At 37.8% G+C, this 25,216-nt stretch overlaps 1 protein-coding gene across 1 annotated transcript in view; it reads left to right on the top strand.

Moving 5' to 3' along the window:
• Positions 1-25,216, top strand: part of IQCH (IQ motif containing H) — a 213,853-nt gene that overhangs the window by 45,608 nt on the left and 143,029 nt on the right. Inside the window, exon 5 of the mRNA XM_032623387.1 lies at positions 21,429-21,549. Coding sequence (XP_032479278.1) covers positions 21,429-21,549 — 121 coding nt within the window. The remainder of the gene's footprint in view (positions 1-21,428; positions 21,550-25,216) is intronic.

The following is a 25,216-nucleotide window of genomic DNA, read 5'->3' as shown; positions in this document are numbered from 1 at the left end:
AGGCCCGCGTACCGCAAAAAAAAAAAAGAATAGGAGTGGTCGATTCCTTGCAAACATTTGCTGCCCTTCTCTTCCCCTCCTGCCCCCACACCACCCACTTCCTCTCTGTCAATTACCAGCCTCAGCACCCCTCCCCCAATCCCAGCCTCTCACCAACTCCCTATGGTCCCATCTACTCATGCAAACAAGTGCCCAGGAGACTATCTTAATCCAAGTGTTTCCTGAAATATGGGTGTGTTTCCAAATTTATCATCTGTTTATACTAAATGGTGTTCAATAGGCTTTTTCCTTCCTGACTTTCCCCCTCTTTTGGAAGGAGTAAAAACCCTAAGAAACTCTCCAAAGTATTCTTATTTAGAACAGGAATCACAAAAGTAAGTCCTCTTAGGCCAGGCAGGTGATAACTGAAATGACCAGGTGTAAGAGCTGGGACTCTGAACTGAGGAGACAGGACCTCCCTACAGGAAACAGATGCCTCAGCTCTAATCTTTTGGCTGGGTTTTCATAAGAAGCTGGAAACTCGTATTCACATTTTGGTGAAATCTCCCGATTTTTAAATATTCGCTCAGATGATTTTAAAAACCCTATGCTGGGACTTCCCTGGTGTAGCAGTGGTTAAGAATCCACCTGCCAGGCTTCCCTGGTAGCGCAGTGGTTGGGAGTCCGCCTGCCGATGCAGGGGACGTGGGTTCGTGCCCTGGTCCAGGGGGATCCCGCATGCTGCGGAGCGTCTGGGCCCGTGAGCCATGGCCGCTGGGCCTGCGCGTCCGGAAAAAGAACCCACCTGCCAATGCAGGGGACACGGGTTCAATCCCTGGTCCAGGAAGATCCCACATGCTGCAGAGCAACTAAGCCCGTGCACCACAACTACTGAACCTGCTCTCTAGAGCCCAAGAGCCACAACTACTGAGCCCATGTGCCACAACTACTGAAGCCACGTGCCTAGAGCCTGTGCTCCACAACAAGTGAAGCCACCGCAACGAGAGGCCCGCGCACCGCAATGAAGAGTAGCCCCCTGCTCGCAGCAACTAGAGAAAGCCTGCGAGCAGCAACGAAAACCCAACGCAGCCAAAAATAAATAAATAAAATAAAGTTATAATAAATAAATAAATAAATAAAAACCCTATGTGGTCAAAGAAAGTAGTCTCCAGGCTATACCTGTCTTGCAGGTCAGCAATTTGCATCTCAGAGCCCCGCTGAAGTGCTATTACTTTGGTGCAGTTCAGGGTATAATGCTCGACTTTGTAGGATTAGAGATTGATTTTGTCAGAGTTGATCAATCTCTTGGGTGCAGCTGGACTCACAAGAGGCTGATGTACAAACTGGAACGCCACTTTATTTACTCTAAGGAGAGCTATAATGGCCAAACAGACCTGAATGTTCAACTCAGTCTGATCTGATGAGCATATTGTATCCTTATTACAAAGCTACACAGAAAGCCCAGTTAGAAGCCTGCTTAGTGAACAGGGAAACTGACTAAGGGTAATTAGTTGGATGATCTTCATGGTGAGCAGCATCACACATTTATAGTCTGATGCATCCATCTGTGAAGCTACTTCTGCCAAAGGGATATGAATACATCCTCGGGAAGTGAGTGCTTTAGGGGCACTGAGAAATTCTGACTCTCTGATTCAACATTTTATAATAAATAGCTACTGTCTGCTTGGACTTGACTATGAATCATGTTGCACCGTGCTGAGCTGCTTATATCCACAACCACATTTATCCCTGTGGGATGAATGATATTACCCCATCTTACTGATTAAAAAAATTACGGGGCTTCCCTGGTGGTGCAGTGGTTGAGAGTCTGCCTGCCGATGCAGGGGACACGGGTTCGTGACCCGGTCCATGAAGATCCCACATGCCGCGGAGTGGCTGGGCCCGTGAGCCATGGCCACTGAGCCTGCGCGTCCGGAGCCTGTGCTCCGCAACAGGAGATGCCACAGCAGTGAGAGGCCCGCGTACCACAAAAAACAAAAACAAGAACAAAAAAACTTACTTGCTCCAGTCTTATAATTAGTAAGTGGTAGGGCCCAGATTCAAATCCAGGCCTATCTGATATTAGAGCCTGTGTTCTTAACCAATGCCTTCCTCTTTGCTAATTTCCTAGTATAAAAGACCACTCACCTTCAGCTGACGTCTTGTTTCTTTGATGACACTAAATAGACTACATTCCTATTCGGGGCCTGGGTCTTTTAAATCAACTTCTACATGGAGTTGGCCACATTGATCATTTATTTATTTTTCTGGTTTCACACTCAGAGTTGGGAACAGGGGTGGGGGAACATATCTTCTTGTCACTACTCTAAACTTCCTACCCAAGTAATTGTACTACCCAGAGGAGGAAAGAATCCCTGGCTGGAAGAAACAGGATGCATATGGAAGAAAAAGAGAAAAATAAGAAAGGAGGTGAGAAGGAACCAGCCCATAAAAAGAAGTATTCTTGGGGGATTTCTTGACGAGAAACCCTGTGCTTCCCTTATCTCCCCATGTTTCCCAAGCCACCAGAGCCATGAGAGGAAAAGAATTCTCCTTTCCCCATGCCTTGCTGGTGACAGACCCAGAAATGTCCAGTCATTAGGTTCAGTTGTACTAATATCTCACGTGAGTTTGCCGGGGGATCTTACCAGCTTGTTTAAGATGTTTCTAAGAAAACTCTTCTCTGAGTTTCAAAATACCCTCTTCCATCTTTAACTTAAAGGGGCCCATCCTTACGGAAGGTTATCAGGAGAAGCTGTAAAGTGAAAACAGGCAATCACCCCAGAGAGGTAGCTGACTACCAAGAAACTATCATCCCAACATCCTCTTCTCCATCCATGTAAAGATGTACTTGATACCTAATACTGGATTCATTCAATATAACCACAATTTAGCGGGAAAGAGGATTGACTCTTTCAGTGAAGGATTTTCAAAACTGTAACCTTCTCATTATGGAATTATCATTTCATTGAAAACACTGAAATTCCAGGGGAAGTACCTGTCACCATCTTTCCACAGTCTTGGGTTTATTATTCCATTTACCAGTAGTTTCAAGAGTAGGACCTAGATTTTACTAGAGGGGAGGATAATTCCCCCACTAGAACCTCCATGTTCCAGCCTGGAGAATCTACAGGACACCCAGCTGTGCCACCGAGCAGAGCTGCACTCTAAGCTGAAATGTGTAACCTGCTCAGGAAACTGCACGTTAAATAATGCACTCCTGAGTCCTTCTCTGTGTTGGGCGTGGTGTTAAGCACAATACAGATGGATTGTCTCATGTAATCCTCGCACTAACTCTACAAGTTAAGTACTATTACTACTTTCTTTTTCTTTCTTTTTTTTTTTTTTTGCGGTACACGGGCCTCTCACTGTTGTGGCCCCTCCCGTTGCGGAGCACAGGCTCCGGACGCGCAGGCTCAGCGGCCATGGCTCACGGGCCCAGCTGCTCCGCGGCATGTGGGATCTTCCCGGACCAGGTCACGAACCCGTGTCCCCTGCATCGGCAGGTGGACTCTCAACCACTGCGCCACCAGGGAAGCCCACTATTTTCATTTTATATTTGGGGCAACTGAGGCAAAGGTGGTTAAATAACTTACCCAAAGTCACACAACTAAAGGTCAAAGGGTCATAATTCAAACTCACCCAGTCTGACTTCCAAGTTGGCATTCTTAATCCTTATTCCACCTTATTCCATCCTTAATCCACCTCCAGGTAGCTTTGAGGATGGTGATTTTAACCTGCATCTGAGGGGCAGAGCTGGGACCCTGCCAATAATTACTTCCTTGATGACCAAGAAATTTGTGGAGAAATTTCTCTACCTTGATCTGGGAATAGAAGTAAAAGATCAAACCACTTAGTGAGAAGCTACATTAACACAAGGATTAGAACAATAAGAGGAGCTGGTACTTTTTTTCCCTAGCTGTACTGAAATATAATTGACATATAATATGTGTAAATTTAAGGTGTACAATGTGATGATTAGATACATGATTATGTATTTAATGATTATGACAATAAGGTTAGTTAACACTTCTATCACCTCATATAATTACCTTTTGTGTGAGTGTGGTAAGAACATTTAAGATCTACTCTCTAGAGCTGGTACTTTTAGCATGGAAACTCCCCCCAACTAGATTGTAAACCCCTTTGAGGGCAGGGACCATATTTCCAACATCAAGCATGGTGCCCAATCTGGTCAGAATCCAACGAAAATTTACTCTTGATGTGTGTATGTGGTTAATGACTTTGAGTAACAAGTTCTTAAGGAATTGTATAATTGAGTTAGGCTATGTCAAGTTAAGTAATGAAATACCATGTACCTCATTTGACTACATTTGTAGAGCTCTCCTCTTTCGGGCCATAAAAATGTCTTCCCAGATCTCTTCAGGTAGAATTAATTTTCTCATTCCTAGGTTATCGTTGCATGCTTTAAAGTCTTTACATGAATTTACTGAGCAATGTCAAAGAACAGTTGAATAAATAAAATATATATCATACTCCTGAAAAGGAAAAACGATTATAATAAAAATGCCAGTTCTTTACAAATTAATCTTTATATTTAATGTAATTCCATTCAAAATTCTTATGGGTTTTATTTGGTTTGCATGGAATATTAATTCTTTTCAACTTACCAGTGTTCATCATCTTAAAAAATAAATAGCCAAAGGCTTCATTTTTTTCCCCTAAAGAAGATTAATGAAGGTGAACTTTCCATACTTCTTATTAAAACATATGATATAATTACAGCAATTATAGATTGGGAGTTTGGAATTGACATATACACACTGCTATATTTAAAATAGATAACCAACAAGGACCTACTGTATAGCACAGGGAACTCTGCACAGTATTCTGTAATAATCTAAATGGGAAAAGAACTTGAAAAAGAATAGATACATGTATATGTATAACTGAATAACTTTGCTGTACACCTGAAACTAACACAACATTGTTCATCAACTATTCGCCAATATAAAATTAAAATTAAGAAAAAATAATAATTAAAAAAATTACAACAATTATAATAGCATCCTCTGGGCACAAAAATTAACAGACAGATTAATTAATGGAATAAAAGAAATGAGCATAGATATTGACTTTAGTATAAAAAAATAACTGAAAGTGTAATAAAGGTGACACTAAGTCAGTAGGAAAGGGAGGACCTGCTAGGTAAATAGTGCTGAATCATTTGGCTAAATATTTGGGGAAAAAGCATTAAGTTAATTCTAACCTTACATTCTATACAAAAGAAAACTCCAGATGGATTAAATAAAATGTTTAAAAAAGAAAATAAAAGAAAACCATAAAAGGGAACTATTTTTCAAGTTAGTTGAAGGAAGATTGTCACGTGGCATGCGGAATCTTAGCTCCCCGACTAGGGCTCAAATCCATGTCCCTGCAATGGAAGCTCAGAGTCCCAACCACTGGACCGCCAGGGAAGTCCTGGAAGATTTTTTTTTTAATTGAAGTATAGTTGATTTATAATGTTGTGTTAGTTTCCGAAAAGTGATTCAGTTTTATATATATATATATATATATATATATATATATATATGTATATATATATATTCTTTTCCCTTATAAGTTATTACAAAATATTGAGTATACTTTCCTGTACTATACAGTAGGTCCTTGTTGGTTATCTATTTTATATAAAGTAGTATGTATCTGTTAATCACAAGCTCCTAATCTATCTTTCCCCACACCTTCCCCTTTGGTAACCAGTTTGTTTTCTATGTCTATTCTGTTTGTTTTGTAACTAAATTCATTTGTACCATTTTTTTAGATTCCACATATAAGTGATACCATATGATATTTGTCTTTCTCTGTCTGACTTATCATTTAGTATGATAATTTCTAGGTCCATCCATGTTGTTGCAAATGGCATTATTTCATTTTTTATGGCTGAGTAATATTCCATTGTATATGTGTATGTGTGTGTGTGTGTGTGTGTGTGTGTGTGTGTACCACATTTTCTTTATGCATTCATCTGTCGATGGACACTTAGGTTGCTTCCATGTCTTGGCTATTGTAGCTAGTGCTGCTATGAACACTGGGGTACATGTATCTTATCGAATTAGGGTTTTCTCTGGATATATGCCCAGGAGTGGGATTGCTGGATCATATGGTAACTCTGTTTTTAGTTTTTTAAGGAACTCCATACTGTTCTCCATAATGGCTGCAACAATTTACATTCTCCCCAACAGTGTAGGAGGGTTCCCTTTTCTCCATACCCTCTCCAGCATTTTTTATTTGTAGACTTTTTGATGAAAAGGAAGATTTTTAAAAACACTGTTAGCCTCATACAATATTAACAATCCTCATTACAAGAAAAGTCCCTGTTTACATTGGGCTCCAGTCCTGGATTTGTCACTAACTTCTCTGTGGTTTTTGGGCAAATCACTTATACTCTTTGGGACTTAATTTGCTCATTTGTAAACTTAGGGCACTGGATCAAATCATCTCTAAGATATCATCCAGTTCTGACAATCCATAATTCTGATTCTGCTCAAAAATCTCTTTCCTTTGGCTCTGTTCCAAAGGAATATTGGGCATTTATGCCCATCAACATAGGACATGTAATACAGGAAAGCAGACCAGGTGAAGCTGTTTTCTCTTCTGACTGTGGAAGTAAAATTCACAGAAGGCATTGATGTCTTCATCTTCCATTAATACATTTAACGAAGCATTTATTGACGACCTATTATATACCTGACCCTGTCCTAGTGACTTTTATTTGTTATCACTGCATACTCAGAGCATGTCAGAGAGATCATTATTCCCGTAATACTCTCAGGATTGTACAGGTTAAGATATATGACCAAGTCGTGTAATTAACATGTGGCTAACTCAAAATTTAGACATGTATTTTCTTGACAGTCTGGTTTGGAGTCCAGGAAAATTATTCCAAGAGAATCTGTGCAAAAAGGACAAACTCTTAACACACACACATGGTATTAAGCTGATCTAATATACTTTAAAAATCAGATTTTTTACTAAATGAATAATGTTGTAATTTTTAATGGACTTAATTTGTATTTGGGAGTCAATTTCTTCATTGACTTAAAAACACCTGAACTAGAAGCATTCCTAGCCTGCTTTCAGGTTTGCTTAGGCATCTCTTCTGCAGACTTTACTGATACAACATAGAAATTATGGCAAAGCCCAGTGGAGTCATTGAACTAAAAGTCTCAATACTGCTCAGGAAGTGATGCCAAATTAAACAAAAAGAGTCCCAGCAGTTCTGCAGCTGCGTGCCAACCCAACTGCTAGTATGAGGTAAATGAGGACCAAACTTCATTTCACTTGTGACCCTAGCCAGTATTTAAACAAAAATGCCTAGAGACGACACACTGTTCTATAATAAGGGAATAAATATCAATAGCAAAAATAATTATAAAAAACAATAAACTACTCACAAAGACTTTCTTAGATCTTAACTGAAAGGACTACCATTTAAACTCATCGCCTCTCATGTAGTCGCTAGTAAAGGGTGAGACAGTAGATTGTAAGCATCAATTTTGTAATACATAGTCCTAGGTTTACATAAAAAAATATATAGAAGGCAGAGGTATCCTGTTGCTTTCCTTTCCGTGTCTTGTGACAATGTTTGAGTGAAGGTGCGGTATTAATATTCACCATTATGCAAAGATCACAAGCATAAGTAACCCAAAATTTTTTTTTCTTGTATGAGATGTAATAAACATGCAGGTGAAATGCCAGTACTTTATTATTCTTTCACTTTTCTAGATTTTTTTCAATCTGGAGTGATTACTCTTCCAGTTTTTAAAAATTTCTATTGGAATGCTACACTTAATGCTACTAAATATAGAGAGACAAAATAGAACCAAAAATAGTTAGATTTTTGTCAGTCTGACTCTATCAGAAAATCCTGAGTCCATTATATTTCAAGTTCCTTTAAAGAAAAGTTTCATGTAAAATCAAGTTATCACTTATGTTTTAACTTTGCAGAATGGTCTAATAGTAACAAATTACAGCAAGTACTGTTGTTAGCTATGTTTTAATCCTTTGATCAGTTTTTTCCAATATGTATTCCAAAGAATACTGGTTCCCTGGAATGTTAATAGGTATTCCATGAAAGGAGGGTTTTGTGGTCCTGTAAAAGTGGTGACCATGAGGTTAAAGAGAGACAGGCTGACTTTCATACAACTAGGCCATCTGCAGTCACTGACATGCTGATGTACATTAAGAATCTTTAGAAGGAGAGGGGCCAATGCCATTAGCAATGTTAGCAAAATTTCCTCAGAACTCTTTGCAGAACAGCTATAGAACCATATTCAAAGGAACAAACTTTGAGAAATTTTGCTTAAGGGCTGGATTTTATTTTAGCTATTTTTAATGGAAAAATTTTTAGAAAACATTACATTTTTTCCATCTTCATTCACATTTTACTGGGATTTAATATTTTCTTGGGGGCTTTGGGGGCATCATAACAAACTCCCACTTTCTTTTTTAATGTGATGTACTGTTCAGGGCCTGTGAGGTGGTGCAGATGTTTGTTACCTCAGACTTCTGTGTGTTCCAAATAATATTTCTTTTGGCATGTCCTCCATGGTCATCTCTACTCACCACATTCTTTGAGTCTGCTCACAATTCCAGGGTCACTTCTGCTACTAACTACCCTTTTATTATCGTAAGACCCTTTCCAGTTCTGAGAACAGTGACCCTGTGGGTGCCTTTTCTCTTCCTCCCTCCCTCCCTCCTTTCTTCTTTCTTTTCTTTTTCTCTTCCTATCCTCTCTGCTCTCTTTTCTCTTTCTTCCTTATTTCTGATATTGGTAATGATGCTTTTCTCTTTTTCTTGATCATTCTTGCTGGGTTTATCAATTTTTATTAATCTTTTCTAATAATCACTTTAGGCTTTGTTGATTTTCTCTGTTACTTGTTTTCTATTTCATGTATTTCTCCTCTTATCTTTTTTATTCTCTTCCTTTACTTATTTTGAGTTTATTTTACTCTTTTTTTAAGCTTTTTTAAGATAGAATCTTAGATCATTGATTTTAGACCTTTCTATATTTCTAAAATAAGCATTTAGACTGATAAGTTTCCCTCTAAGCAGTGTTTTTAGCTGCATCCACAAATTTTGATATGTTGCTTTCATGATCATTCAGTTCAAAATTTCTCTAATATTTTTTTTCTTTGACTTGTGAGTGTGTTGTTAAATTTCCACATATTTGGGGATTTAAAATTTATTTTTAGTTTTCTCATTCTTTTTTTTTAATTAATTAATTAATTTTATTTTTGGCTGCGTTGGGTCTTCATTGCTGCACGTGGGCTTTCTCTAGTCGTGGCGAAGCGGGGGGCTACTCTTCCTTGCAGTGCACAGGCTTTCTTCATTGCGGTGGCTTCTCTGGTTGTGGAGCATGGGCTCTAGGTGCGTGGGGCTTCAGTAGTTTGTGGCTCGCAGGCTCTAGAGCACAGGCTCAGTAGTTGTGGCGTACGGGGCTTAGTTGCTCCGTGGCATGTGGGATCTTCCCCGACTCGAACCCGTGACCCCTGCATTGGCAGGTGGATTCTTAACCACTGTGCCACCAGGGAAGCCCCAGTTTTCTCATTCTTACTGAATTCTAATTTAATTCCACTGGCGACAAAGAATATACTCTATAAGATTCAAATCTTTTGAAATTGATTGAGACTTATTTTGTGGCTCAGGATATAATTTATTTTAGTGAATGTTTCATGTACACTTGAAAAGAATGTATATCTCACCATTGTTGGTTGTAGTGGTCTATAAATATCAGTTAGGTCAGGGTGGTTATTGGTGATACTCAGATTTTCTATATATATTTTTCATTATTTAGAGAATACTTAGTTTCTGTAATCAAACCCACGTTGATAAGACCTTATTTTTTTTTTTTGGCCATGCCACGTGGCTTGTGGGATATTAGTTCCCCAACCAGGGACTGAACCCAGGCCCTCAGCAGTGACAGCATGGAGGTCCTACCACTGGACCACCAGGGAATTCCCAAGATCTTCTATATTCTTAATGATTCTTAAAATCTATTGTTCTACAAAGTACTGAGGATGGAATTTAAAAATCTTCAACTCTAATCAAAGATTTGTCTATTTCTTTAGTTTTAATCATTTTTATTCCATTTTTTGTGTTAAGTTATCAGAGGCATACATGTTTATGATTTTTATGTTTCCCTCAACTAACTGAGCTTTTTATCCCTCTTTCTTTTGATAATACTCCTTGTCTTAAAGTCTACTTGATATTAATATAGCCACTCCTTCTTTTCACTTACTGTTACATGATATATAAATCTCTTTTTTGTTGTTATTACTTCAATCTGTGTCTTTAAAACTAAAATCCTTCTCATAGATAGCTTATAGTTGTATCTTGTTTTGAAAATCCAGCCTGCTAACCTCTGTTTTTTAAAGTAACGGTTAGTCCATTTCCATTTAATGTAAGTATTGACATGATTTGATTTAGAATGACCATTTTTCTACTTGTTTTCTATTTTTTCCAACTCTTTTTTGTACCCTTTGTTTTCGGCCTGACTTAGGATTATGTGATTTTTTTTAAAAAAAAATTTTAATATTCTGTTTTATTGGCTTTTAGGTTATACCTCTTTGTATTATTTTTAGTGGTTGCCCTAGGGATTGCAGTATGCTCCTTAACTTATTAGAGTTTCCTTGGAGTTAATATTGCACCAGTTCACATACAATGTAAGGAACTTGCAAACTATAGAATTCTATTTACCTCTCAATTCTTTGTGCTTTTGTTGTCATGTAACTTACATGTATTGTAAACTGCACAATATGTTGTAGTTTTTTTTGGCCTTAAACAGTCAATTGTCTTTAAGAGAAATTAAGAGGAGAAAAAATATATAGTCTTTTATATTTACTATAGAGTTCTGAGTTTCCATCTTGCATCATTTTCTGTCAATTTCTTTTAAGCATTTCTTGTAACACATACTGCTTATGTGTCTTCTTTTATCAAAAAAAAAGTCATTATATTGCCTTTATAGAGAATTTTGAGTTGCCAGGTTTTGGTTTTTGTAAATTAATGCTTTAAAGTTCCATTGTTTCTGATGAGAAGTTAGTAATCATTCAGATCATTGATTACCTGTATATAATGCGTCTTTTTGTTTTTCTTTCTTTTCTGGCTACTTTCAAGTTTTTCTCTGTCTTTGTTCTCCAGGGGTTTGATCATGATGTGCCCATGTGCAGTTTTCTTTGTCTTCATCCTCCTTGAGATTCATTGAGCTTCTAGGATCTATAAGTTTATGTTTTCCAGAAAACTGGGGAACATTTTGGCCATTATTTCTTTAATACTTTTCTCCACATTTCTCTTTCTCCTCTCTTTCTGGGACTTCAATTACATACAAAATATACAACATGATATTGTTCACAGGTCACTGAGAATCTATTCATTTTTTAAATATTTTTTTCTTTTTGTTCTTTAGATTAGATAACATCTATTGATCTCTCTTCAAGTTCACTACCCTTTCTTTTGCTCACTCCAATCTGCTGTCAAGCCTATCCAACAAGCTTTTCATTTCAGACATTTTACTTTTCAGTTCTAAAATTTCCCTTTAGTCTTTTTTTATAGTTTTCATTTTTCAACCAAGATTTTCCATCTGTTAATTCATTATGATAATATTTTTCTTTAAGGTTTTTAAAATGTGTAATAACAGCTTTAAAGTCTTTATCTGCTAATTCTACTCTCTGGATTATCTTGATATCTTTCTTTTTTTAAAAACTAATTTATTAAGGCATGATTGACATACAAAATCAGTACACATTTAGTGTATACAACTTGATGAGTGTGGTGAAACCATCACCACAATCTGTGCAGTAAACTGGTTCATCACCTCCAGGGTCTGTTTCTACTGATGACTATTTCTCTTGTGTGGATATTTTCCTATTTCTTAGCATAGATAGTAACTTTTTACCGTTGAGGACATTATAAATAATGTGTTGCATAGACTCTGAATTCTGTCACCATGCTCTAGAATGTGTTAATTCTTGTTCAAGCAGGCAATTAATTTGGCGAGACTCAAATTCCAAACTCTGCCCTTGGTGGGTAGCAGCTGGAATCTCTGCTCAGTTTTTTTCAAATTGTTAACTGTTGCATCTTTGCTGGGCTTCTTAGAATCTCTTCCATATATGTGTAGCTCAAAGGTCAGCCAAGGATTTGCATGCTATTTATTTGCAAATTATGGATCCCTGCCTTGCAACGTCCTCCTTTCTGGGATTCCCCTTCATTTTCAGCCTTTATGACAGCCCTAAACTTCATCCTCTTACTTCCTTAGCCAGTAAGACTGTGCCTTTCTTCCTAAATTATAGCCACTTTGCATCTCATGGACTGAGAAGTACTTTCGGACCAAAGTCACACACACATAAATCTCAACTGTTACAGTTCCCTCCTTTCAACATCAACTCCCTTCTAGCTTCTGCCTGTTTTCAATTTATCTCAGTACCTTCAAATAGTTGGTTTTTAAAAAAATATTTTATCCAGAATTTATGATTGTTATCTTCAGGAGGATTAGTCTGTAATAAGCTACTCTATCATTATCACAGTTGTAACTAGGTCACTTTTTAGTCTTGCCATTGTATAATACTATCTTTATCAAAATGAAAAATATTTGCTATTAATATGGTTATGTTAATTGCTACTTTCCAATAAGTCTTAAGTGGTTATATTTTTTTAAACTTTTATGGCTCTACTTCTTCTTCAGATGAGAAAATAAGACAGAATTAAATGAGTTCTGGATTATGTAATGCCACCAGGGTACTATACAAATACTTAAAATATATGTTGTAAATGTAATAAGCAAAGTACAAAGAAAAGCTATAAGAACTCAGAGGAGGAAGAGATCAGAGGTAATTTCCTAGAGGACGTTACCTTTAAGCCAATTGTTAAAAGGTGACAGGAATTTAGTAGCCAGAGTTGAGAAAAAGAGAGAGAGAGAATATTCCAGAAGGAACATCATAAGCAATGCAAAAAAAAGTGGGAGGTTGGAGGCTCAAGTCTTAATGGTTATAGCTATAAATATAATTTATAACTCAAAATCAATACTTAAAAGTCCATAGTGTGAACATACTGCTATATATAAAAATATGGGTAAACCTCACACCAATTTTAAAAGAAAAAAGTCAGACACAAAAGAATACATACTGTAATAATCCATTTATGTAAAGTTCACAAACAGAAAAATAATAGCTGATAATAGAATTCAGAATAGTGGTTACCTTTGGGTTATGGTAGTGACTGGGAGGAGCAAGAGAGGGGCCCCTGGGGTGCTTGTAATGCTGTACCTCCTGTTCTGGAGGCTGGTGACCCACAGCGTCCACTTTGTAAAAATTTATCAGTTGATGACTTTATGATTTGTGCCTTTAAAAAAAACTTATACTACAATAAAATGTTTATATGAAACAAAAATAAAACCCAGTTTCTGGTATGAAAAAAAGTTTATGCTGTGTATCTCCATATACTAACACATTAATTCCTCACAATGGCCTTATGGAAGGGCAGTGATGATGAATTTTATGTTAAATTGAATTATATAAACTTGAAATACCATGATGTAAAATAATTCTTGCTTTATACACAAAGTTTGAAATAATTCAAATGCCCCCAAATTTAAAAAACAATAAAATTTCATTTTCTTTCAAAGCTGGATCAATCTGAGTGAATTTAAGATATATTTAAGCTTAAGTTTCCACCGGAAGGCACCACTTGAGTAAATAAAAATATCCTGTGTTATTTAGAATATGAGTTTAGCAAGTGTAACACATAACAGTAGATTAGGGGCTTCCCTGATGGTGCAGTGGTTGGGAGTCTGCCTGCCAGTGCAGGGGACATGGGTTTGAGCTCTGGTCTGGGAACATCCCACATGCCCTGGAGCAACTAAGCCTGTGCTCCACAACTACTGAGCCCGCATGCCACAACTACTGAAGCCTGCATGCCTAGAGCCTGTGCTCCACAACAAGAGAAGCCAATGCAATGAGCAGCCCGTGCACCACAATGAAGAGTAGCCCCCGCTCGCTGCAACCAGAGAAAGTCCGTGCGCAGCAACAAAGACCCAATGCAGCCATAAATAAATAAATAAATTTATATTTAAAAAACCCAGTAGATTAAATGTGACAATAATTAATGTTTTCTCACGTCACAGTTTGAGCAGAGCAGTTTATGGCTGACATGGCAGCTCTACAATGCCAGGTACCCACACACTTACCATTTTACTGCTCTGTCCTCCTGAACAGGCCATTTTCTATCTTGTGATCTAAGATGGCTGCTACACTCCCACCATCTTGTCTGTATTCCAACTGGTAGAATCACTACAATTCCTATACTGCTGTCCAGAACTTGTCACAAAGACACAGGAAGCTACCATAGGGCCTGGGAAATGTAGTTTCTGGCTAAGTAGCACACTGAAGGTCCACCAGCAGTCTTTGCCATATCTACCATTCTTTGTCTAGCTGTCTGGAATTATGTGGTTTACAATTATGAAATGCCTCCAGGAACAAATCCTTTACATAAAACTCAGCTGCCCTGTAGATAAGAATATCCCTATTTTACAGAAGGTAGAACTGAGACTCAGAGAAGATAAATGACTTACCCCCCTCCCACCCCCACCCCTACATTGCTAATTAAATGGCAGAGCTGGGACTCAAATCCAGTGCTCCAAGCTCAGGGTTCTTGCTTTTCTGCTACAGAAGCCTCTCCAGCCTCCAAGAATACTGGTAATCCTTAGTCTGAGAGAAAGTGAGACTCCTAATGTATTTAAGTTAAATGGCACTTGGAAAGGAGTGAGATAGGACACGGAGTGGTAGAGCTTTACTATGAGGATGTAGTGAAGCTGATGACCTGAGCTGTGTTTTGCTCTAAAGTTTCAAGAACTCAGAAAGCAAGAAAATACAGTAAAAAGCACTGGGCCATGAAACAGTGACATGCATTTTAGTTGTGCTTCTGAACTAAAAGGCAGATTAGACATGTGCTCCAGCCATTTTCCCTTTCTGAGTTTTAGTTTCCCCATCCAACAGATGAAGAGGAGTGCTGGGACAGGGTTGCTGAATATGGCCGTGAAGGTTGTACACAATTTCTTAAATTCACCAAGCAGGAGATTCTGGAGCAGAGTTAGAGGGTGCAGCACAGCTCCAAGCCTAACCCCTCCCCAGTCCTTAGAAATACTACTGGTAAATTCTCAAAATATTGGGATTCTCAGAAATACTACAAAATATGGAGAGAAGACAATCAAGCAGGCATTCTTATCTTTTTTCTCTTCTGACAAGGGAACTTGGAAGAAACAAGTGAAATTAAAGTAAATAATGTATCTGATTCTTCCTGAAAGAAGTGACTACTTCAGGATCCCACCAAAATGTTCCAAAGCCCTGGGGGTGGGGGTAGGGAGGGATGGTTTCATCCTCGATTGGGTAGAGCAAACCCTGATATAATATGTTCATCAAAATCTCAGGAGACGGAGGGGCATCTACATATTTTAACAAAAACCGCGTATGTCCTAAAACTGAGGCTTCTCCCACCTATGCCCTCAGGTCACAGAAAGGTGGAGAAAATCCACAATACCCAGTTTTCAGATGTTGGGAGAGAAAACACATTGGTACCAGACAATGGGGGAGGAGATACTATATCAGAGCAAGTAGAATGTCTGTACATAGCTGCCCAAGTATGTGCAAGGGGAAAAGAAATGACACAGTCACTAATGATCTATTACATACATGTCACTATTTCACAAAAGAAAAAGAGCTGAGGAGGGAGGGAGAATCATGAGCTGCAAAAGACAAAGCCTAATCTAGGAAAAAACATAACTCAAGGAACAGAAGGAATTTTCTCACAATTTCTTCACATTATAGCACAGCTTGATAGGAGCATAAATTAAGTAAAACTAGAGCTCAACCATGAGATGATAAAATAGCAGAATGAGACAAAAAGGGAGGTTGCAGACATAAGGAAATAAACTGAATACCAAAATACTTTATGGAACTAATAAGTAAACTATAAATAGAAAGAACAGATACTGCTGAATACGGAAATATTGACATGGAGAAAAGACTGTAAGCACAGTAAATGCAGAGGAAAAAATAAAGGAGATTAATTAGAAGTTAACAGATATGCATATTAGTTTGTTACCAGCTAAGCTGCTGTAACAAAGAAATCCAAAAATATAATGCCCTAAATAAATTAGTTTCTTCTCACTCACAAAAGAGTCCACAGGTAAGAAGTCCAAGTCTGGCAGGATCTCCTCCAGGAGGTCATCCAAAATATGGTTCCTTCTATCTTGATGCTCCATCACCTCCTCATTCCTGTGGTTATAGGACAGTCTCATTTCAATGGTTGAAGCTGGCTCCTTTACACACCCATGTTTCAGTCTGTAGGAAGGATAAAAATAGTCCAGGGCAAGCACTCTAAGGAGATGCCACAGAGGTTATACTTCTGCCACACTTCTGCCACATCTTATTGGCTTCATGTCCCCATTTAGCCACAGGGGACACTGGGAAATGTGGTCTTTAACTGGATAGCCATGTGCTCAGCTAAAACTCAGGGTTCTATTCTAAAAGGAACCAGGAGAGAACGAATAGTTAGGAACCACACTATGAAAGATAAAGATGAGCCAACATTTAAGGACACTTGATGTCCCTCACAGAGAGAACCCAGCAAATGAAAGAGAAGATGTATCTAATGCTGTAATTTAAGAGCACATTCCAGAAGTGAAGAAAGAACTGAATCTGCAGGTGGAAAGAAAACTTTGAATCCCAGGAAATTTTGATTTAGAATATTTAACATAAAGGTATTTCCTAGTTAAACACTTGAACTTGAAAGACAGAGAATGCTTCAGACATCCAGGCAGAAAGAAAAATCACCTACAAGGGGTAAAAAATCAGGCTGGCATCCAATTTCATTATATTCATTGTGGAAGACAATGGTATAGTCTACAGAGTTTTAAGAAAGGATGGCCCCGGGTGTAATTCAAGTATAAAGGCTCAGGGAAGTAAAATACCCACGAACACTTGTTGGAAAGAACTGCTTGATAACCAAAGCCAGGCAATTTAATAATCCACCAAAATAAAGAACTCAAGCATAAGAAGCCCTGACAGAAGGACTGTTGATGGGCACTGGATCCATTCACATGTAGAACTAATACCAAACAATCATAGCAATGAAGGTTTCAAAACAGAATGTGAATATTATAAATCTGGACAATGTAAAAATAATATAATACAAAATTGGGAGGTGAGGCAGAGGAGATGGGAGTAGCAAGGAAGTTCTAATGTTCTGCCATCTTTTGAAGCTGGGATATGTTATCCAAAATAAAAACATGTGGTGAAAAAAACCTAAATGTTTTTCATAATTGCCTTTATTTAACAATGGAGCAGGAGTCCACAAATCACTGCCTGAGGGTGAACCACCTGTTTTGTAAGTAAAGTTTCATTGGAAACACAGCTTCACCCATTTGTTTCCATATGTTTATGCTACTTTCCAGCTATAAAAATAGACTAAGACAGCTTAAAATTTTTACTCTCTGGCCCTTTAAGAAAAAATTTGCCAACCCATGCAGAGGAATCTTTTTTAATTCACAGGAATCTTGTGGTAAAGAAATATTTATTTGAGGCTTAATGATTTGTTGGGTTTATTTTATTTTTTATTTTTTTGATGTGGTTTTAAAGTCTTTATTGAATTTTTTACAATATTGCTTCTGTTTTGGTTTTTTGGCCACAAGGCATGTGGGATCTTAGCTCCCGACCAGGGATCGGACCCGCACCCCCTGTATTGGAAGGCGAAGTCTAAACCACGGGACCACCAAGGGAAGTCCCAATTTGCTGGATTTAATTCAGCCTTTTCCCTTCGTATTAAATTCATGTCAAATTAAGTTTAACAATATAAGTCCTACTTTTATAAAACAATAGATCAATCACTCCAAAGATGTCAGGGATAGTGAATCACCTAATGATATTTGGTATGGTTTCTTAAACTTTCATCTCTGTGTTTTTCTGCATTATTTGGAATCTTTATAATGAGCATATATCATTATTACCAGAATAATAAAATAGAATGATTTTTCTATTTGAAAACACTGGAAGCAAATATACCAAGATATTCACAATAATTAATTCTGGCTGACAGGAATATGATTGCTGTTTTCTTCTTTAAGCTTTTATATATTTTTTAAATATTGAAGAAATTTTAAGCTATTATAGAGGATTTTGGCATAAAGTGATAAAGTTCTGAATTATAGCTTTGGAAACAGCAATAAGTACCAGATATGAGGGACATTGCTCTGTTTAGAATATGATTCTTTCATTAGTAGTATACAAACCAAAAAGCATGATTCAACATAAAATATAAAGCATGAGATAAAAGAGAATCCAGGGGACTTCCCTGGTGGTGCAGTGGTTAAGAATCCGCCTGCCAGTGCAGGGGACACGGGTTTGAGCCCCGGTCCAGGAAGATCCCACATGCCGCGGAGCAACTAAGCCCGTGCGACACAACTACTGAGCCTACGCTCTGAGCCTGTGAGCCACAACTACTGAGCCCACATGCCACAACTACTGAAGCCCACGTGCCTAGAGCCCATGCTCCGCAACAAGAGAAGCCACCGCAATGAGAAGCCTGAGCAGCGCAACCAAGAGTAGCCCCTGCTCGCCGCAACTAGAGAAAGCCCTTGCGTAGCAACGAAGACCCAACGCGGCCAAAAATTAATTAATTAATTATTTTTTTAAAAAAAGAGAGAGCGAGAGAGAGAGAAGCCAGAAGCAGATGATACTCGACTTCTGTTAGGCAATCAGCATATTCATAATGCCGGTTTCTTTAATTTGCATTAATCTAAACCTACCTTTCCAGTCTCATCCCCCACCTTATCCTCCTGATACACACAACATACTCCAGCCACACAGAGCCCTTCATCTTCAATGAGATCTTCATGCATTTGTATGCTATTTTGCTTTGCCGCCACCATTCTTTCTACCTACAATTGCATCCTCTTCTCTATGGGATATAATTCAGTGCTTCTTTTAAGACATAATTTAAGTATCACTGACTGCAATACATCTCAACCTTGGCTGCACAGCAGAATCACCTAGGGAGCTTTATAAAAATACCGAGGCCCAGGCCCCAGCACAGCTATTCTGATTTAATTGCCCTGGGTTAGGACCCAGGCAGCAGTATTTTTAAAAAGCTCCCTGAGTGATGCTAATATACAGCCAGGGTTGAGAGTCATTGCAAAGCCTTCTGCGATACCAGCAGGCGGTTAATTACTACCTCTTCTGCACTCTCATAGCTCTTAGATTTTCCATTGCCTCATGAAATTTAATGCTTATTGTATTAAAGTTAGTGTTATATAGTAAAATGCTCAGTAAACGCTGAAGGTTGTTACCGCCCTTCTTCCAACCAAGCATATGCAGAAATGTAAACTCACCAGGAAGTCACCCCTCCATGCCCCCTACACACACACACACACACACACACACACACACACACACACACACACACACACACACAAACCCCTCACTGCCTTTTCAGCACAGCCCTAGACCTTGGGTCTGGCTTTTACATTGTTGAGATTTATGCAATGCAAAGAATTAAAGAAACCAGTGTTATGAATGTGCTGACTGCCTGAGAGAATCCGAACATCATCTGCCTTCCACTCTCATCTCTGTGTCACACTTTTACATTGTGTTTGATGTCAGATCCTGCTACTTTAGCTTTCAAGAGCAGGTTGTCAGGTGTACTTTGTCAAAGGCTTTCAGAAAATCCAGATAAATGATGCTGTAAGCCCCGAAACTGCCAAAACTATATTTTACACCTTCACAGTACTTGACAATTTTATTTAAGTGGAATCTTTCTTCCTTCGATTTACCTTTGCCTCCCTGACCCTGAGATCAATCAGATAACTGGAGACCCTTCCATTTTGATACTGAGTGTCCTCAGCTATGCCTGCGCCATGTCTGGAGCCACAGTTACACTGGGTGATTATCTCAGCCTCCCTGGTTAGGAGGAGCTCCTGGGAAACTACTCCTCTCTGGAGGTGAGGTGGGGAAAGGAGAGCTGAGGATGAGGAAAGGAGACCAAGGTGCATCAGCAAGACAGAAGTTCCATAATCACACAATGCGCATACACACTCTCATCAAGCAAGACCCAGAGCACTGACCTTCCTCTTCCCACTCGCCTGGAAGGAAACCGATTGCATTAACCAGTCTGCTCTTTCCTGTTAAAAATCCTATTTTGTAAAAAAAAAAAAAAAAAACAAAATCATATTTGTAGTCATTTTAAACTGTCCTCACCAAACATCGCCAAAGGTTTTTTGGTGTCCATAGGATGGTAGTTGCTTATAGTTTCCCTTAAGCACCACATCCTGGCCAGTGTGGCCCTAAAAATAACTTTGTTCACAAGACATTTCTCAGCCAGTAGATATTTATTTTGCAAAGTGATTTTCCCCCCAGAGTCTTGATGAAACTTTCCCTTTCTTTTTCCTTAAGGTCATCATGACCTTGATGAACAATAAGATGTACTACAACTGAGTCCAATGGCAAGTTTCACTAATGCAGAATCAGATCAATCTTCAAATTGAATAATCTTTGCATATCTAGTACTCTACGTGACCTGAGACAAATCTACTAAGCTTTCTGACTTGGTTCTTTATTAGTTAAATAGCAAACCGTTACCTAGTTCCCTTGGAAGTTGTACAAATTAATTAATGTTTGGAAAACAACTGGAAAATTTAAAACAGTCTATAAATACCAAACAGTTGCATCTTCCTTGCTGAGAGGGCCCAGGTAATTCATAACCTCCTATAATAAAGGTAAAATAATGTGCTTGGGCTCTACAATTAAATGTGATTTATTTGCAATACATATAATCTTCGAAACCTAGAAACCATTTAATAGAAACAATTCATATTTCATAACTATAATAAAAGCATGTAATGACGTTAGGAAAAGTAATATCTACTGTAAGTGATCTAGACATCGTGTCTTTAACCATTTCTAAGATCTCCAAGAGTATGCTCAGAGTTTATCCTTAACCTGTTAATGTTGACTGATATATTTATCTTTACATTCTCCCAGTTTTTCTTTATCCTCAAAACTCTAATATGTATTTCCTAGAAAATTTGCCTGTATAAAACTTTGCTGTATTCAAAGCCTCCTGTCAAGATTTAGCACTTTTATATTTTAGTCATTAAAATTGAACAAAATCTTAATAGTTCCTTTATTAACTACTATACTGACTTTGCATATTGGAAATCACAACATGTTAATTGGATTTAATTAACTATTTTAAATTACACAAACTCCTTACAGTAGACAATAGCACAGGGTACTCATTAGCAATAAAACTGGAGCTGATATTGCTACTTTATTAAAACTTAATGAAACTATTCATAATCTTATTTATTTTTTACAAGAAGAAAACTGTGCTCATTTTGAAAGCAAAAAATGTCTGCTGAAAACAAATTTTTGATCATTTAGGTGAAGGCTCAGAAGTTAATAAAAGGGTCCACCATATCCAACCTCACGGTTCTGCCAGCTTCTCATCGCACGAATCCCTATTTCACCCCTGTGCCAGTCTTACAAGTGGATGCCAATAAAGGTTAGTGATTCAATAACCATTTTATATGTTTAGGAACATAGCGAAAGAGCACTGAGGTGGGACTGGGGGCCTGAGTTTGAATTTGGATTCAGCCACTAATTCTCCAAGATGACTTCAGACAAGTCAAGTCCTCACTGTAGCCTGAGTTTCCTTCTCTGTAAATCAGAAGGTTGGACTAGAGTCCCTTCCCACCTCTAAAATCCATGATTCTACAGATTTACTATTGATTTAGATGTTGATGTTATTACACATTAAAATTATTATTTTGTTTAAGTGATATTATTGTAATTTTTCAAGCTTCTGAGCTGATAGTTTCTGATGCTTTTCCGATAGAATTTAAAAACTTATTTCAATATACTATTATACAAAAATATGAAGCCAGAATTTATGCAATTAGCATTTAAACTATGCATGTCTTAGTCGAAATACCAGAGTTTGTGAAACCAGTAGATTTCTTGTTTTGTAAGCAAAAGGTCATGTCATCTTTATCTCAGTATCCCCAGTGCTTAGAACCATATCTAGCATTTTGTAGATACTAAATTGTTGGTTGAATGAATAAGCAAATGAAAGAGTAAGCAAATGACTAAGGACTGAGTGTCACAAGTGTAACCCTCTTTACTTCTCCCTGATACTTAATTGGCTGACATGTTAAAGAATTCTTTTTTTTTTTTTTTTGGTTGCACCAGGTCTTAGTTATGGCAGGTGGGCTCCTTAGTTGCAGCTCCAGGGCTCCTTAGTTGTGGCATGTAAACTCTTAGTTGCAGCATGCACATGGATCTAGTTCCCTGACCAGGGATCGAACCCAGGCCCCCTGCATTGGGAGTGTGGAGTCTTATCCACTGCACCACCAGGGAAGTCCCCCTAAAGAATTAAGTGGATCACCTTTTGTACCTCAAATATGAGCAAGTGAGATGATCTTTAATTATTTCTATCTCACTTTCTAACTGTTGTCTGGAGTATTTTGGATCTAAAGTTGGTTCCCCAGGGTTCTTCTGGTACCTGAAGATTTAAAGTCCCCCATCTTGTATCTCCTGTATCCTCTATCTGCTGACCCAGTCAGTGGTGGGGTACGGCAAAACTCAAGACAACCCTGCATCATTATAAGTCTCTTAATTGATTAAATTTCCTGCAACTGTAACAATTACTTTCCTAGTTACAAATCATTGTTGTTTAGAAATCTTTGTGACACATGCTTTTAGTTGGTTTACATAATGTTTACTCCCTGGGAAAACTTCAGCAGAGTTTCTACTTCTTGCTTTAGAAACACTTACATTCTTCCTGGGTCAAATTAAGATGAATAAAATAATGAGTGAATCAATCAATCAATCTATCTATCTATACTTGCTTTAGCGATAGACACAATAAACAATTGCTGCAAAACAAAGGTAAATCTAGAGCCATGGCACCTGGTCCAGAAAAACATCGTATTTCATCCCTCAATTATCTGCCAGAGAACACATGGCCTACCATAATATTTGTAATTAATTAACCAATTAATCAACACATTTATTGAGTACTTGCCATATGTCTGGTACTGTGCAAGGTAATATGAACACAGGAAAGCACAAGCCACACAAATGTAGATAGAGTGTCCAGACTTTTACATGTCCTGATGCTGTGATCTGTCATTTAAGTCACCCCAGATCTACACAAGTCCAGCATGTGGTGAAAGATGAACAACATCCAGAAGAGAGAATAGTTTTGGAAAATGCAGGGCAAACTTCTCTACTTCTTTTTGAATTATCTTGCTAAATCCAAAGAAGAAAGCTCCCCCAACCCCTCCACAATGCTTAAGAATATAAGTCTCATAATAAAAATTTTCCGTTTAGGCTCTGTGTGACAGTGGGCAAGTTGCTCTCTGATCTTAGAATAAACTCTAAACTCTATAAACAAGGCATGTCTGACCTGGCCTCCCTTCCATTCTCATCTCATTCCGCTTTCTCTGTGCTCCAGCCACAGGGGACTTCTCTCTCTTCCTTATCAGGCCAAGCACTTTTTCACATCAGGCCTCACAAGTGCTTTTACCTCTGCCTGTAAAAGTCATTTCCTCAAGCATCTGTCTTTTTCCTTATAGATGATCACAGTTTGTAATTATATATTATTTGTGAATTTATTTAATGTCTTCTCCACCACTAAAGGTTCCATGAGGTCTGTCTGGTTCACCATTGAATTCTCACTCTCCAGAATATTTCCTGAGTGGGGATATTATAACAGGCACTTAAATATTGGTTGAATGACTGACACAATGAATGAATTTCTAATTCCTAATCTAGTCAACAGGAAAGTGAGACAGTTTTGAAATTAAATGAGACAAAGATGTTAAGGGATGATTTTCAAAAAACAGGTAAAATCCTGACTCTCTTACAAATGAACACGTGTCAAAGATTTTATTTACTTAACTCATCAGTTAAAGGAGAGAATTTGTAAGCTGTCACAACTGGTCTGAAGGAGAATCCAAGGAACATATCTTTGTAGATCAGGAAAATTGAAATAAATTTGCAAATAGATGGAAAATTGACATTTCTATGGAAAGAAGGAATGTCCCTTCACCAGACAGAATTTTTTTTCATGTCTATAGATATGAATTATTTGCATTATTATCAGTTTTTTCCCCATAAGTTAACCTTAATCTCTACAGAATTGTAACATAGCCTAGTCAAAGACTAGGTTCAGATAATTCCTGAATGCATTCCATTTGAAAAGGTATCCAGTAATCTCTTGCTTATTCTAAAACATAAAAAAAAATTTCCTATAATCTTCCCCCATTTTTGATACAAAATGATCTAAAAAAATTATTCACAAAATAAGGCTGGTCTCATTAGGTTTGGCCTGATAATTTACATAGGTGCAGCAAGAATGTTAATCACCACATAGGCATCTTAAGTTTGCTCTGTTGGAAGTTTTCATAAGGAATCTCAGATTGAAGTTTTTAAATGCTCTATTACTTGTTATACTGAGGTTAGAAAATCAAGCCCAAGAAACTCTGTCCACCATATTTCAACTACAGAACCTATAAATTTGGGTACATTCCTCTCCTCTAGAGATGCTCCAAATATCCTAAGGTTCTTGGACCTGTTGGGAAATGACATTCCTTTCCACCTGTAAGGATGGAAATTCTGTAAGCCATGTATCAGGCCAGTTTTTCTGGGAGGGCTTTGGAAGCATTTGGTTCCATAAAGTCAAACTTAGTTCTTTAAATGTAACTTATTATACCTCACTAATAACAACATTCTTAAATTTGAAATTCCAGGCAAGTTCTTGGTTGCATAAGCAGTTTTTTCAATTATATCTTAATAAAAGAAGAAAAGATTCTTATTGAAACTATGCAAATAACCCATATTGCCATGAAAAGTAAGGAGGCTCAGTCAGAGTTTCTGAATTCGGGACGTGAGAGGGAGCTCATCTAAAGTAGTAGAAGTTCAATTTCCTTATTTTCTGGGAATTTTAGGAATATTCAATTCCTGTAAGTGCTCATTTCTCTCTGTAAGTCAATCAGAACACAGCTCCTTTACTTTGAGACTTTACAATCTAATTTATTAATACCATCTGGAGACAGGAAAACATTCTACATTCACAATGAGAAATAAAGGCCTTTCTGAGTTACAGATACATAGACATACAGATACAGAGAGAGTTTATAGCTTCAATCCTACAATTTCAGCCACAA

Source organism: Phocoena sinus, chromosome 2, assembly GCF_008692025.1.
Source record: "Phocoena sinus isolate mPhoSin1 chromosome 2, mPhoSin1.pri, whole genome shotgun sequence".
Classification (NCBI taxonomy): Eukaryota; Metazoa; Chordata; class Mammalia; order Artiodactyla; family Phocoenidae; genus Phocoena; species Phocoena sinus.
Note: the sequence above shows the minus strand (reverse complement) of the source record. Positions and strands in the feature narration are given on the sequence as shown.